The sequence below is a fragment of the Patagioenas fasciata genome, chromosome 14 (assembly GCF_037038585.1).
Source record: "Patagioenas fasciata isolate bPatFas1 chromosome 14, bPatFas1.hap1, whole genome shotgun sequence".
Taxonomy (NCBI): Eukaryota; Metazoa; Chordata; class Aves; order Columbiformes; family Columbidae; genus Patagioenas; species Patagioenas fasciata.
Window position 1 is genome coordinate 18,654,192 of NC_092533.1, and position 16,093 is coordinate 18,670,284.

General features: G+C 57.0%; 2 protein-coding genes across 3 annotated transcripts in view; both read right to left on the reverse strand.

The window, feature by feature from the left end:
• PCDH12 (protocadherin 12) overlaps positions 1-4,980 on the reverse strand; it is an 11,761-nt gene extending 6,781 nt beyond the window's left edge. Inside the window, exons 1-2 of one of the 2 annotated variants that reach the window (XM_065849358.2) lie at positions 1,876-4,980; positions 1,299-1,393 (exon numbers count right to left, since the gene is read on the reverse strand). In XM_065849358.2, coding sequence (XP_065705430.1) covers positions 1,299-1,393; positions 1,876-4,764 — 2,984 coding nt within the window. In that variant the 5' untranslated portion in view covers positions 4,765-4,980. Of the gene's footprint in view, positions 1-1,298; positions 1,394-1,847 lie in introns of both variants that reach the window. The other variant, XM_071814876.1, reaches the window with a different exon arrangement.
• A 7,269-nt stretch (positions 4,981-12,249) lies between these two features.
• On the reverse strand, positions 12,250-14,760 carry SMIM33 (small integral membrane protein 33). The gene is made up of 2 exons (XM_065849444.2): positions 14,631-14,760; positions 12,250-14,168 (listed from the first exon to the last, which is right to left on the reverse strand). The coding sequence occupies exon 2, from the start codon at positions 14,150-14,152 to the stop codon at positions 13,730-13,732; it is 423 nt and encodes a 140-aa protein (XP_065705516.1). The 5' UTR covers positions 14,153-14,168; positions 14,631-14,760; the 3' UTR covers positions 12,250-13,729.
• Between the last annotated feature and the right edge of the window lie 1,333 nt (positions 14,761-16,093).

Genomic DNA, 16,093 nt, shown 5'->3' on the forward strand with positions numbered 1-16,093 from the left:
TGGCCACAAGGGCCCAGTGCTGGCTCATGCTCACCCTGCTGTCCCCAGGACCCCCAGGTCCCTTTCCCCTACGCTGCTCTCTAATAGGTCATTCCCCAACTTACACTGGAACCTGGGATTGTTCCTGCCCATATTCAAGACTCTACACTTGTCCTTGTTATATTGCATTAAATATTTCCCTGCCCAACTCCCCAGCCTGTCCAGGTCTCTGATGGCAGCACAGCTTCCAGTGTCACCACTGCTCCCAGCTTGGTGTCACCAGCAAACTTGCTGACAGTCACTCTATTCCCTCGTCCAAATCATTGATGAATACATTGAATAACACTGGCCCCAGCACTGACCCCTGAGCACTGCACTGGATCCAGGCCTCAACTGGACTCTGCCCCATTGCCCACGACTCTCTGGCTTCTTCCCTTCAGCCAGTTCCCAGTCCACCTCACTACCCGCTCATCCAGACCGCACTCCCTCAGTTCAGCTGTGAGGATGCTGTGGGAGACTGTGTCAAATGCTTCACGGAAATCAAGGCAGACCACGTCCACTGCTCTTCCCATCCCTGCTAGCACCTCCCTCACAAAGCCCAGGGACAGATGACCTGAACTCATGTCAACAGGCAACAGCATCTCTAAGAAAGCACCCAGAGACATGAGAAAATGTGTTCTTGTTCTGCTGCCTCCAAAGCGGGAACCCTCTGTGCTCATGAGTGCACGTTTCCATCACACATTGGTGTTCCCCCAGCAAGGCTGGCCAGAGGGTTTCTGGCTGCAGGGAAGCTCAGGTGGGTATGGAAGGAGCTACCAAAGGAAGGATGCAAAGAGCAGCCCTGGATACCAGTGAGGAGACAGGACCAGAGGAGCCCAGCCATCCCCTGAAGGGAGGACCCACCTCCACAAATTCCAGTCAGCAATACCGGTGATGAGGTTTTGCCTTGTGCAACTGCTGCCCTGGTGTCTCCTGCCCTTGGAGGCTCTTGGGGCCAGCAGGGCTGGAGCAGAGGGGCAACGTGCACAGACTGAAGCACAGGAGGCTCCATCTGAATACGAGGAGAAACGTCTTTGCTGGGAGGTGCCAGAGCCTGGCCCAGGCTGCCCAGAGCGGGTGTGGAGTCTCCTTCTCTGAGACATTCAAACCCACCTGGACCCACCTGTGTGATCTGCTCTGTGACCCTGTGGTACCATGTGGGGTTGGGCTGTGGGATCTACAGAAGTCTCTGCAACACAACCGGGCTGGGATTCTATGAGAGACAGCAGAGCCATGGGGAACCAGGCTCAGGGAAGGAAAGGGCTGAGTCCCAGCCTTACCTGCTGCCGTTCTTGGCTGTGTACTTGTTTCCCCGGTGGTTGGTTTTGGGCTGGAACTGGCCCTGGTGCAGCAGGGAGAGCAGCTGGGAGATTTGCTGTAAGGCAGGAAAAGCCTGTTGAGCCCCGGCGAGCGCTACTCAAGCTGCTTCCTGCCAGGACGTCCCTTCCAGACCCCCCCGGCCTTTTTATAGTGTTTCCTCCTCCTGCAGATGGTTCAGCATCCCCATGTGGGGGGAAAAACAATGGCCGGGCAGCCCACCTGGCCCTGGCACCATCTCTGCCTGTCGTTCCTTGCCCACACGCTCTCCTGGGGAAGTGCCCATAGGGTTGTCCTCTTCTCTGTGTGACAGCCATCCCCACCCCATGCTGGTGGCCACAGGGGGACCCTGCCCATGGTGGGGTGCCTGTTCATCCCATCCAGCCCCCACTCCTGAGGCAGCTCTGCCCAGGGCTGGGAGAAGAAACCAACCAAGGACCATCAGGTCACACGTTCCCACCACCCCAGGGTGTGCAAGACCAGGGTGAACAAGGATTTTTGGGGGTCCACACCTTCAGCAACACGTGGGGCAGCTCCTACCTGCACCGGGGGTGACTCCATGGCAAACTCCCCGGTGGGGCTCTGCTCCGCCAGTGCCACCAGCGACAGCCGGACCAGGCTCCTGAGGATGTGCTGGTGGGGCTGGGGCTGCTCAGGTCCCCCCACATCCTCGGGCGGGCTGGGTGGCAACGGGGACTGTACCACAGGCCCCTGCGGTGGCTTCACCAAGCTCCTGCAGTGCAGGGGCACGTCCGGGCGGCTCACAGCCTCTTTCCCCAGATTTTTGGGTCTGTGGGGCTGGCAGGGCCGGCGCTGCGGGATGGGCAGGCTGAAGGTCCCCTGGGGCTCATCTGAGTCTTTCTGGGTCCTCTGGTTTCTCAGGGTCCTGTAGAGAGTGGGGGTGAGGTGGAGGGGAGCCTGCGGGGACCCCCCCGGCGCGGGGGCGGCTGTGCCGGGCAGATCGCCCTGGCACGGTCGGGGGGGCTCAGCCTCCCGGGGGCGGCCCCGCAGCAGCGGGACCAGGTGGATGTCGGCCTTCTGGATCTGCCTGTGCGGCTTCTTGAGCTGCGGCTGCCTACGGGCGTCCTCGGCCTCCCGGCAGTTGTAGGCCATGCCGTCCTTCTTCTCCTTCTTGCGCAAGGACAGGGTCAAAGCCGCCAGGAGGAGGCAGCCCCCCAGGACAGCGGCCAGGCAGATCACGGCCACCACCGAGGGGCTCGGCCACGCGGGTCCCCAGGCCGAGATTTTGGAGAACGCCCCGTGATGCCGGAAAACCAAGCGGACCCGGGCCAGGGTGTCCAAGGGGATGTCCCCCCCGTCGCTCACCCGGACCACCAGCTCCCGCTCGCTGCCGGCGAGGCTGCTGGCGTTGCTGGTGTTGAGGAAGAGCTGCCCCAAAAGAGGGTCCAGGATGAAGAGCCCAGCATCATCCCCACCCACCAGATTGTACCGGAGAGCCCCATTGATGCCAGAATCCACGTCCCTGGCTGTGATGGTGAAGAGGAGCGGGGCTCCGGTGCATGATGAGAGTGTTGCATTGGTCACCGCTGCAGTTCCTTGGGTGCTCCTGTTCCTGGGAGCCACCCAGAAGCACCCTGTCTCCGCATTGACCAGGACGGAGAGCGTGGCCACACCTCCCACCAGCGCCGGCGCGGTGATGACGGGCGCGTTGTCGTTCCGGTCAAGCACATCCAGCCTGATGGAGACGTTGGACGCCAGCTTGGGGTGACCACCATCCTCCGCAGTCACCAAGAACTCCAGGCTCCTCACCTGCTCATAATCAAAAGCTTGGAGGGCAAAAACATCCCCGGTGGTGGGGTCAATAGAGACCAGACCCGAAGTGGAGGAATCCAGGATGCTGTAGGTGATTTTTCCATTGAAACCCAGGTCAGGGTCAGTGGCATGGACGGTGAGCAAGAAGGCAGGTGCTTTGCTGTTCTCGGCAACGGCGGCCTCGTAGGTGGCCTTCTCGAAGGAGGGAGCGTTGTCGTTGACGTCGCTGATGCAGATGGTGAGGTGCTTCAGCACGGCCAAGGAGAGGTCCCCATGGTCCCGCGCCTCCAGCGTCAGGTTGTACTCGGTGTGCAGCTCCCTGTCCAGCACGGCGTTGGTCATCAGCACGTAGCTGTGGCTGTTGGTCCTCTTCAGCCTGAAGTGCTCGTACCCCTGACTGAGGGAGCAATGCACTTGCCCATTGCTTCCCGAGTCAGGGTCGCTGGCCGTCACCAGAGCCACAAAGCTGTCCTTGGGGAGCGCTTCGGAGAGCACGGGCACCCGCGCGGCCCAGGTGACATGGACATCGGGAGCGTTGTCATTGACATCCAAGACTTTGACCAGGATCTTGCAGTGCGCTGGGATGGGGTTGGCACCCAGGTCCCGGGCTTGCACATCCAGCTCGTAGGCGTGGGTCTCCTCGTAGTCCAGCGGGTGCTTCAGGATGATGCTGCCTGTGCGGGCACCGATGTCAAAAGTGCTCAGCACCTCCAGGGGTGCGTGTCTGCTCAGGCTGTACTCAATCTCCCCGTTGGGGCCCTGGTCGGGGTCAGTGGCTGTGACGGTCACAAGGAGCGTCCCGGGCAGGGCATCCTCCGGCACCTCTACTGTCAAAGAGCTCTCTGCAAAGACGGGGCTGTTATCATTGGAGTCAAGGACAATGACTTTAATTAAAGCGGTACCTGATTTTGGCGGCTCCCCATGATCGGTGGCCGTCAGCACAAGGTCGAAGGAGGAGTGCAGCTCCCGGTCCACTTCTTTAACCACGACAAGCTCTGCGTGCCTCGTGCCGTCGGAGCTGGAGGCAACATCCAGAGCAAAGTGCTCGCTGCGGGACAGGGCGTAGGAGCAGCGGGCGTTGGGGCCGGCGTCGGCGTCCAGGGCTCGGTCCAGCGGGATCCGCGTCCGCAGGGATGCGCTCTCCGACATCTCCAGCTCCAGCTCAGGTGTGGGGAACCGTGGCGCGTTGTCATTGACGTCCAGCACTTGAACCTCCACGTGGATGAGCGCCAGGTTTCGGGCGGCCAGCACGTCGAACGAGACCCAGCAGGGATCGCTGTGCCGGCACAGCTGCTCCCTGTCCACCCGCCCAGCCGTGCTGAGCACCCCGTCCCCGCTCCCCACGTGCAGCGGGAACCTCCCGGGGGTCTCCATCAGCTGGAAGGTGTCCGCTGCCTCACCGCTCTCTCCCCCCTCAAAGTGCTCGGCCAGCGTCCCGATCACGGTTCCCAGCGGCACCTCCTCGAACACCCGGTACCGCACTGTGACCGTGGCCACCTCCTGGGCATCGGTGCAGAGGAACAGGCACCAGCACAGGGCTGGGAGGTGCAGCGCAGAGCGGCGCAGCAGCAGCATGCTGCCAGTGAATCGCACTGCCCTGGCGTGCTGCCGATGGCTGCCCAAATCGTCCTTATGGCGACTGTGAGGCCTCAGCATCTTCTGCCACCTCCAAGTCCCAGAAGCACCAGCCACTGCTTGGAAAGGAGGAGAAATGGTGGGCAAGTCTGGTGGTTGTCCCTTGCCGTGCCATGGCCAGGAGCAGCTGTGCCCGGGCTGGAACGCTCAGCCCGGAGCAGAGGGGATGGCCACCGCCGCAGCTTCGGCCGGGGAACAGCATCCGTCCGTCCGTCTGTCCGGGAGGTGGACCAGCTGTGTTTCCTATGGAAACCCCACCTACAGGAAAAGGGAGGAGCGGGCTGGGCTGGGGTGGGGGCTGGTGGGGCAGCTCCCTTCCCAGCTGGGAGAGGTGTGGAAGTGCCCTTGGGTCCCAGCCTGCAGGGGCCATCACTGCTGCCCGCTGCCACCTGCACAATGCGTTTTACAGAAGATGGGATTCCCACAGACGGTCCCTGACCCACCCGCAGGGCCCAGGAAGATGTCTGCAAGGACCAGCAGTGACCATGGACTTCTGATCCTGCCTTGCCCCACAGGCTTGCTCCCCACACTGTTCAATTTCTGATATACTCTGATTTATTTTCACTTTGTCTAAATCCAGCATGTAATCCCCAGTCCTTGCTCTGCCTTTACTGTCTGTTTGGAGGGCAACATGCCCATGTCACCTTTTCCAGCGCATGGCTTTTGATTATGTCACTGCTTCATTTTCATCTGGACACATCAAAATGAGTTAATGAGTCACTGGGAGAGTTGCCACATCAAACACAGGCAGATGGGCACAAGGGAAGAAAGGTGGCTCTGGCAGATGTGAGCGGTGTCCTGTCAGGCCTCTCCCCATCCTCTGTGTCCGTCTGTCCTGGCCAGCTCCCCCCATCTTGGCACATGCTCTGTCCCTGACTCAGCTTTGCTTTGGTTTCCCCAGCATCACTCCTCACCCAGCGCTGATTTAGCACCACCACATCCCTGCTGTGGCTTATTTGATCCTGGCCCAGGTTGGCCAGAGAGGTGGTGGATGAACCATCCCTGGAGACATCCCAGGCCAGGCTGGACGGGGCTCTGAGCAACCTGAGCTGGTGAAGATGTCCCTGCTCATGGGAGGGGGGGCACTGGGGGAGTTTTGGAGGTTTCTTTTGTGATTTTACCCCGAAGCCCCACCTTTGAGCAGCCCCCGTGATGCTGCACGTGTGTGCACACACAGGTAGCACAGCCTGATGATGTTGCACATGTCCCTCCTGAGCAGGCAGCTGCCTGAAGAGCCCAGCTACCCCAAGCTGGGCTGTACTTCAGGTCTCAAAGTGTTTGAAGGCATTTAGGACAGGGAAGGTCACTGCAGATGTTTCACTGGCTGTTACAAAAAGCAGATTATCCTTGTGGTGCGCTTTGAGTCCCACCAGCCACGTCAGCTTCATCTTGGTCCCCACATCTACCAGGCAGCCTCCAGCACCCCTTGGTGTCCAGTGCCCATCTTGCCCCTCTCCTCCCACCTTTCCAGCCTTGCTGGGCACCCCCATAGAACTACAGAATCGTTTTGGTTGGAAAAGCCCCTCAAGATAATTGAGTCCACCCACAACCCACCCCTGGCACTGCCCCATGTCCTGAGAACCTCATGTCCGTCCGTCCAGCCCTCCAGGGATGGTGACTCCAGCACTGCCCTGGGCAGCCTGTTCCAATGCCCCACAGCCCTTTGGGGAAGAAATTGTTCCCCACATCCAACCTCAACCTCCCCTGGCGCAACTTGAGGCCGTTTCCTCTTGTTACCTGCCATACCTCCATTCCATTCCCATCCCTCCCCTCACAGCTGATTTCCCCAGTTGAGACTCTCCATCCCCCACCTCCCCTCCCAGTTCCTAGCTCTCATCACTTCTATTATATTAAATTTTATTGCCACAGTGAACAGCAAAAGCCAAACCACCCCAGTGCCGAGCAGCCGACTGTCCCCGAGGCGGTTGGTGCCACCACTCATCGCTCCAGGAGGAAGGGCCGGGGCAGCTTGGCCGTGGCGGGGGGTGGCAGGAGAGCTGGTGCTACTCCCAGGCTCAGCCCCAGCTCCAGGTGACCTTTGCCAAGTCATTTCCCTGCTTTGTGTTCTCGCTTCCTCCTCAGCCAAGCGAAGCCGGCCCGCGGGCTCTTCCCAAGGGATGCTCGGCTGCTCACCACTGCCCGCGGGGCTGCGGGCGGACAAGCGGACAGAGAAACGGACACAGAAGCATACGGAGGAGCGGATGGAGAAGCGGATGTCTCCCAGCCCGTGCCCTGCTGTTGGATGGGAGTCTCATCCTTCCACCTCCCTTCTTTTACGCCTTTCCTTCTCAGGGATGGAGAGGAACAGGAGAACTGCACCAAAATATCGCCAAGGAAAGGAAATAAGTATTACGCCCAAGCACTGCAGGGATTCCTCAAAAGCCCTGCAAGACGGATCCTTCTTCCCACCACCTCCCAAGCATTCTGCAGCACAAGCCAGCCTCGCCGTGCTTAACCCGCCACTGGTGTGCTGGGAGGAATATTCCCCAACACCAGCACCCCCATGTGCCAGATCCCACTCGGTGCAGTGCTCACCCCCCAGCCAGGGGGAGGATGCCCATTCAGGCGGCTGCAGCCCCAAACCGCCCCTTTTTCTCCCCAAAGGCAGATGGGATTTTAAGCAGCAGCTTGCCCAGCCACCAGAGATAAAGGCTGATGTGACAATCCCAGTGCTTGGAGAAGTCACCATCACCAAGACGAGCATTGTCCCCGCCTCCAGCTGGGCCAACGACAGATCTGGAATGCCCAGGAGAAGAGGAGCTAATGCATTAATTATTGCGATACCTCAGGAATAAATCCCAACAGACGAGGCCTGTGGCCCTGAGCCATCGGGACACCAGCAGCTGGCAGGGAGGTGCCTGCAGGACGCTGCAAAAGCATCGCTGAGCTGCCAACCACGCCAGCCGCGTCTCGGTGGAAGGTGGACAAAGTATCGCTAGCAAAGAAACTAGGAAAGCAAATCAGGGTTGAGCTGAGTCTCATCAGAAGTACAGACAGTAAAATAAGACTTGGTGCTCAAAACAAAACACATCTCCAATGCACAGGTGCTCCGAGACCCTCACAGACAATACCTCTAGGAGGTTGGCTGCACCTAAAACCTTTAGTTTAAAACTCAGGAAGAGCATCAGTTGTACTTAATTGTTACAGTAGTATTCTTCAGCTTCCATGTGATGCTCTTAGTGCCCAAAGCAGATGTAAATGCCATTTACTGGTGTGGAAATCTGACTCCTCTGAAGCTCAGCTGCTCTCCAGGCTCCAGAGTAAGACAGGGACACAGGGGACATCTCAACTCCCCAGGCACCACACAGCACCCATCACATGGCAGAGAGCAACCCCACCACGTTATTTTGAGTTCCACTGCACAGCCGGAGCTTTTCCAATTGTATTTGTCACTCCGGGTTGGCTTGGCGTTAGCTGGGAACCACAACCCGTGCTGCGCGGCACTGTCAGGGTGCGCAGGGCACCATCGAAACCAGCGGGGAACAGAAGTTTGTTTTCAAATCTGGTAGTGAAAAAACAACACCAAAAGGAGAGATGTTCAAAACGAGCACGACTAAAGACGTACCAAGATTTGGCCTCATGAGGGTGCTCAGGGCTTTGAATATCCCACGGACTGTGTGAGGAAGCAGCGCTTATCTCATCTCACATCTGGAAATGGTGACTGAGGGTCAGGACAGGGACAACAGGCTGCACCACAGGGTGGGATGGTCTCTTGCAGGCTCAGGTTGTACCTCAGGGCACCATCCTCAGCAGGGGACAGCTGCAAATTTAGATGGAGCAAATAAAAGCAGCGCTGCTTCTCACCAGCTTGTGCTCTTACACCAGGATTAAGCTGTTTCCTCAACAGCCCCGATTTTCAGCCCTTCAAAGACAGGGTTCCCTTTTCAGCAGGAAATAATGTTTTCCTAACCCATCTCTGGGCAGTAGAAGTTTGAGGTGCAGGTGCACAAGGTGGCCCAGGACCTGCCCCATCCTCAGCTGCCTGCAGGGACTGGGGACGCTCTTGGGACTTTTTCCTCTGGAGGAAGGAAATGCTTTTCACCTTCTCACATGGAACAGCAAGGACACGGGTCTGTGAGAGGTGGATGGACCTTCTCCCAGGCGCTCTCCCTGTGCTCATCTTTTCTGTGAAATCAGAAGGTGATACTGGCTCAAAGCCACCTTGAGCCCCTCACCCCACTGGGCCCCCCAGAGGCCGAGGGGCCTCACCCCATTGAGGACTTTGCTGTCTCCTTACACCTGCTCCAGCAGCGCCTTCCCTGCCCCGGGGAGCCCAAAACCAGGCACGTCTCCCCCAGACACAATGTACCCCAGCTGTGCTCTCACCGGGGCTGGAGAGATGCAGGAGAAATCCCCCCAGCTCGCTGCCTGCATCCCTTCCCGCATCCCTGCCTGCACCGGGCAGCATCCGCCACCAGAGCCCGCTGCTGCTCCGTGCGCGCAGAGTCGTCCCGGAATCACCCCAGGATCACCCCAGCCTGGCTGGGTTGCAGGGACCTCTGTGGATCCCCAGCCCAGCCCTGCTCACGCAGGGTCACAGAGCAGATCACACAGGTGGGTCCAGGCGGGTTTGAATGTCTCAGAGAAGGAGACTCCACACCCGCTCTGGGCAGCCTGGGCCAGGCTCTGGCACCTCCCAGCAAAGACGTTTCTCCTTGTGTTCAGATGGAGCCTCCTGTGTTCCAGTCTGTGCCCGTTGCCCCTCACCCTGGTGTTGGGCACCACTGAACAGAGTCTGCTCCATCCTCTGACACCCACCCTGAGATATTTATCACCTAAATAAGATCCCTTTCAGCTTCTCCAGGCTGAACAGCCCCAGTTCTCTCACCTTTCCTCGTCAGGAAGATTCCCCAAGTGATGCTTGAACATTAACCAGCTCTCTCAAACCCCACTACCCTTCAGGGCCCTAACACGCAGGATTCTTCTGAGTAGGACCTTGAAGAGCCTCCTCAAACTTTGCACAGATTTAAGCAACCCTGCAGCATCAAAACCCAAACTTCCTGCAAGCACAGCTGTAAAACCCCTACTGAACACCCCTGAGAGCCATGTGGCAGCACAGGGGTTATGTAGGTGCTTCCCCCTGCAGCAGGTGTACACCCTAATTAGGAAGGAAATTAAAGGAGAGGCAAGAAATCCCTAATCATGGCAGAGTTAATAGGTGGTGCGGTAGTTTTAAAAAGCTTCCGAAGGCAAAAACCTGGCTTTGAGGAAAGCTGCAGATGGCAAAGTCTCTGCCAGCTCCTGCTCACTGGGCTCCAGGAGCTCCCCTGTGCAGCGGGTGCCATAAGGAGAGTTATTGTTACTTTGTGTTCAAAAAAAGATTATTATTATAGAGGGGGAGAAAGTTGCAAGTGAAATAAATTGGGACAAACTTGGCATTTGAACAGAGAGTAATAATGCTCTGATAATTTGTATGCACAGCCTCTGCTGCTCGAGAGCTGTATGTATTTTATATAGTCTTGCAAAGAACAGTCCTATAAGCAGAGAGCAGTGGGGCTGGCCAAATAGAAAAGAGGAGAATCTGTAAAAATGACATTTTATTGTGTAGGAAAAAGCAATGAGAAGCAGAGTTGAGATATAACTATTGGTGTCCTTCTGGAGGAGAAAGCTGGCAAAAGATTGTCGCTCGCTTTTAGGATTTAGTTCGCTATTGTGAGTTTTACAGTAATTTTTTTCCTGCATTTTAAAATGTTATGTCTAAATATCTGTTTGCAAATGAAGTAGGTGGAAAAAATACTGAAGGCCAGAGCTTCAGTGCTAGATTCTTCCAGAAAAGGTTGTATAGAAGAAGGGGCCATTGACAGCTCCTGGACTGGGCTGGAAGGACCAAAGCACCGGACAAATGTGGGGGGAACCGGGGCCCCATCAGCACCGCCGTTCACTGCCAGGTTTATTTGCTTTTTAGTTTGACAGCCTGAAATACCTGAACAATGGCAAAGTGAATTGCAAGGGTGGGATTTCCCCAGCTCCTCCGCTGTGTAAGTGATGGATCTGGGCCACAGCACGCTGGCACATAAATCAGAGCTTTACGAGTCCCCAGCGCCTGCAAATCAATGAGTTCTAGTAATAATTACCCATTTTATCTTTCTCTTTATTAATATTTAGACGTTTTTAATCTTTTCTTTGCAAACACGATGTTTCCCCGCTGCGGTTGTCCTTCAGTGGGAGCTGCCACGAGAGCTTCTGTTCCTCGAATTAAAGAGTTTGCCTTGAATGAAGCAGCTCCCTGATCTGAAAGGACCCGACTACAAAAGCCAGGTGACAACTCCGGTGACTTACCCAGGATGGGTGACACTGTTGCAGGGCACAGCCAGTGTCCCCGAGGCGCGGGGCAGCCACTCTGGGCACTGCAATGCAGATCACAGAGTCACAGGATCACAGATTCACAGAAAGGTTTGGGCTGAAGGGCCCTTCCCAGCTCCCTCAGTGCCACCCCTGCCATGACAGGGACATCTTCACCAGCTCAGGTTGCTCAGAGCCCCGTCCAGCCTGGCCTGGGATGTCTCCAGGGATGGTTCATCCACCACCTCTCTGGCCAACCTGGGCCAGGCTCTCACCACCCTCAGGGCCAACAATTTCTCCTTTATATCTCATCTAAATCTGCTCTCTGTCAGTTTAAAGCCACCACCCCCTGTCCTATCCCGTTTCCTACAGGGGAACACACAAGCAGGCAGACCTGGAACTCAGAATGATGCCAACAGGCTAAATATTGTCCAGCAGATGAAGATACTGATTCTGCAGAACTGGGAATGGAGTGAAACGGCTTCTGATAAACAGAAGGGACACCAGTTTTTCAGACAAACCGCTCTTGCACTGAGTCCCTAAATGAGAAAAGGAAAGGGGGTGGGAGGCGCATGACAAATCATGCCTGTGCAAGGAACCTCTCCAGCCCTGCAAACCACAGCTGGCAGAAAAACGTGGCGGTACATAATATAGAGACCCCTTCATTGTAATTAGACAGCTTGAGCTAACCTGTCAGAAAGATTACTCTACCTGGTGAGGCCAAACGGGAGGTTCAGATGAACTATCTCTGCAATCCATCTTCCCTGGGCACGCTCTGCAGGGAGATTTGGGGAAGGCATGGGTGGAATAAATTGTCTTTTACTATTTTTCAACTACTGTCAGCATCAGGTCTGGTTTTTATAGATCACAAATGCAAAACCTTGAATGAAATACCCTGCCCTCCTCAGGCGCTTTTCAGGGAATCCCAGAACGCGCTCAGGACCACCAAAATTGCCAGAAACCACAAATCAAAGGCTGCGGCATCCACCAAACCTTACTGAGTGCTCTTCTTGCTAGGGAGCCTTCAGAAATGGGGCAAGAGCTGTTCTAACTTCTTGAAGAAATATAAAATCCTAACGAAACAACAAAGGGAGGCGGGACTCACAGGGATTTTCAATTGGGATGACAGACCCGATCGCCTCTAACACAGGCGTGGGAAAGCTGATAATGCACCATCACCTCTGGAAAACAAAAGGGAAACAATCAAAACAGAAAACAATCCCCTGAAAAGTAATATAAATTATGTTTATTGTGAAGTTCAAAATTTTCCAGCGAGTCCAACCAATACTTAGTTTGAAAGTAAGTGAGAAAAGCTGGAAATGAGTGAGAGGAAGGATGCTGGAGCATCTGCTGTGTCAGAAATACCTTCAGCACCTGGGGAGCAGGTAAAAGTCCCATCTCTTGTCTGACAACGCACAGGGGGATCTGTGCGGGATGCACAGGACAGACAGATCTGGCTTTTCTGTTCACGTGTGGGGAGGGGAGAAGCGGGAACCGTGTTTTGACTCCTGGGACTGTTCAGCAGAATAAATCCTTGCGGGTGATCCCAGAGGCTGTGCTGCCCCCAAGCCCACGCACTGATGACAGGCTTTGATATCCAGCTCGCACTGAGGGAGGAGAAACCGAGACCAGTTTCTTCTCACAAGGGGTGCTCGGCACCTCCAGCAGTGGAAAGACTCCCAGGCTGGGCAGGTCACCATGATCTGCTGTCCGCAGGAGCCTTACGGGGCTCAGGGTGATGTGTCGCCCCTTCATCTGCTCCTCGGGTGCCACCTCCACCAGCTTCTGCCCAGGGTGATCAAGCCACATCAACATCCATCCCATCGCTCCCTCCTCCGCTGGGACATGCCCCATGCTTCCAATGCTGGAAACACCTGGGTCCCCAGGTCCCCGAGCAGAGCATCCCTTGGCACAGGGACAGCAGAGAGCAACAGGGACAATCAAGGTGACCACAAGAAGATGACTTCACTCCTCCCCACCCCTGCCATCATGCACAGAGATGCTGCAGGCTCTGCCCAGAGATGGACATATTTCTCCAGCAGTGTCAACACCTCGAGATGTTCAGCCAACGGCAAGGGGTGGCTAATGTGCCATTGTCACCTCTCCTGCCTCTGCCATGTCACACACCTCCCCTGGGGGACCAGACACGTCCTCTGCCTCTGGCTCCACCACTGAAACACCAAGGTGGGTTCAGGTGCAGGAAAAAGGGGCTGGAAGGTGTTCTTTGCCATCTAAGCAGCACCATGAGGACACAGTGCACATGAAAATATCTTTAATCTGGAAAGTGATTACAGATGATGTACTTTCCAGCTCCTGCCGAGGGGCTGAGCGCACGCCCAGCGCCCCCTGGCCGGGTGAGCACCAGGACAGCTCTGCTGGGCACCCCTGGGCAGCCTGCGACAGGTAAAACCACGGCAAGGAAAAACAGAAGCGATGCTGATGCTGTCCTACATGGGCAGACCCAGCCCCAGAGCCTGCCTGGGGACCAGCTCTCACCTGGGGACAGTTGCCCCCTGGGCTGGCCTTTTGGGGCTGATGGCCACTGCAGTGACACAACCTTCTACCTGAGGAGAGACACAACGCTGGGGAGATAAAACCTCCACGTGTGGGAATTGGTGAGTCTCGGGCTAAGCTAACGTCCCACTTGCTATTTTCCCAGTGGGACTTGGTCCCTTGAGTCCTGCCCAGGTGTCCCCCAGCCTTGTCACAGGTAGGTGATCTCGATGACGTTGGGCTCGGTGCTCCCGCAGGGCAGGTGATGCTTGCAGGAGCACTGGCAGCTCACACCGGGCACATCCACACCGAGCAGGTCCCGCGGGCAGGGCTGGGCAGGCAGCTTCTTCTGGGATCCCAGCTTCTTCCAGTCCGTGAGGTGCACCCCGTCGTCCAGATCCTGTGGCATGGGCTCGTGCTGGAGCGTGATCTGCACGGTGCGGAGCTGAGGGCCGTAGTGCACGATGACAATGATGAAGACAGCCAAGAGGACAAAGATGACAACAATGGCAGAGATGATTGGCAGAGCATCCGGCTTCTTTGTCGCGGTCCTGACGATGGAGATGGGCGTGAAGGGGGCCGCGTCCTGGGGCTCGGGCTGTCTGAGCTGGCTGAGGAGCACAGAGTTGTTCATGGCTGAGCACGGTGACCTGGGACAGAGACACGGGGTGCAAGGGGCTGACCACGGAGCAGAGACTGTCCCATGTCCTTATCTCCTGCCCTCCAGCCGGCAGCTCCCACCTGCACTTGCAAGCGCTGGGGAATGGGACCATCCCCAAAGTGCCCCTTCCCTGGGGCTGGTGGATCAGGGTGTATTTTGGTGGTTGTAGGGACAGTGCAAGGACATGTTCAGCCAAGGAGGCGATGCCCTGTGTCCCCTTGTCCCAGACACCCTCAGTGTGGGGCTCTACAACCCCTCCCTGGAGCGCTCCACCTCCCTTCTTCACCCCAAACCCCATGGTCCTGATCCACATCCAAACCCCACGGGGACCTCCCTGGGAGACCAAACCCACCAAAACACACCGCAAGGCATCGCCACAGCTGTAAAGTCCCTGGGCAGGCAGCACAGGGGAGGAGCAGGGAGGGAGAGCCCCCCCAGCCCCACGAGGTACCTTGGTCTCCCCGCTGCGGGGGAATCATGGTCTCCGGTGGAGGCTGGAGAGCACAAAGTAGAAGCAGCAGAAACGCCTCCGGGCTGGTTCTCCGGTGTAGGTGCAGCCGGAGTCACCCCAGAGGCTGCCACGTCACCCCACCCCGCCACACACCCCCAAGATTCCCCGAGCAGAGGAGGAAGCACCCACGGGCAGGATGGGTGCTGCTCACCCGGTGCCACATCAGCGCCGTGTCCCCTCCCTCGCTGCCACACACCCCTCGATGGAAAAAAAACACCCTCCTCTCGCCCACTGCAGGACAAGAACCCTTTTGTTCAGGGAGAAAGCACCGACATTCCCTTCTGCCACACACACACAACCCCCGGTCACTGCAGGAAACCTCCCTCCTTCCACCAACTTGGCGGTAAAATTTAATGCAGTTAAGAAAATGGTGTGAAAAATCCCTTTTCTGCACATGAGCTCTTTGCACAGCCGAGCAAAGCACATCCACACAGCGCCCAGGGCGGGAAGGATGGGGGGAGAACACGGAGAAGCTCAGGGACCTGGGACCTGCTCAGGGTCACAGGCAGGAGCCAGTGCTGGGTCAGTGCTCACACAGATGCAGGGATGCTGGGATGCAGGGATGCAGGGATGCAGGGATGCAGGGATGCAGGGATGCAGGGATGCTGGGATGCAGGGATGCTGGGATGCAGGGATGCCATGCAGTCAGACCCAGAGTGACCCCGACCACATCTCAGAGCAGAAAGGATGGATCCTCTGGAGTTTTAGCCATCAAAAAAAACACCTCCCCATCTTTCGACCCAAACACTGCTGCTCCTACCTGGAGGCTCTCAGCAGACAAGCTGGGGTGAATATTTGGGCTCCGTCTTTCACGAGGAGGACGGGATGGGAAATGCCTCTTCCCCCATCCAGCTGAGCGTCCGGCAGATTTGGCTGCACATTAGAGCTTCTGGGCACTTGCTCTCATTTCAGGATTCAGTAAAACCTTAATCTACAGCGTAATCTCTGAGCACCACATCTGTGCGAGAGGGAAAATACAGGGGGTGGGGGGAGCTGCTCCCAGAGGTTTTGTGAAAGCGAAGGCTGCTGTCGAACGCTGTAGAATGTCAGTGGCTTTTGGCCTGGTGGTTTGCTTGGGTTTTTGGAGGTGTTTGAAGGGACCCATGGGAATGCAAGGAGGTGTGCAGCACACAGGAGATCTCTCCCTCTGTTCCTGCCGCTGTCTCCCGGTCCTGGACAGCCAGGACCTTGCACCCCTCGATGTGCTCCACGCAGTGCAGGAACAGCCCCTCGGCCAGGGCTCTGCGGCTTTCCAGGGGCTGGAGCAGACTCTTGAGCCAGGAGACTCAATCCTATGGATTTACATTCTGAACACCCACACAGACCCTCTGAGACAGGGGGGTGCAGGAGCCTTCCCCGATGGGGTTGCTGAGACCCTTCTCCTCCCCACAAACACCCACTCA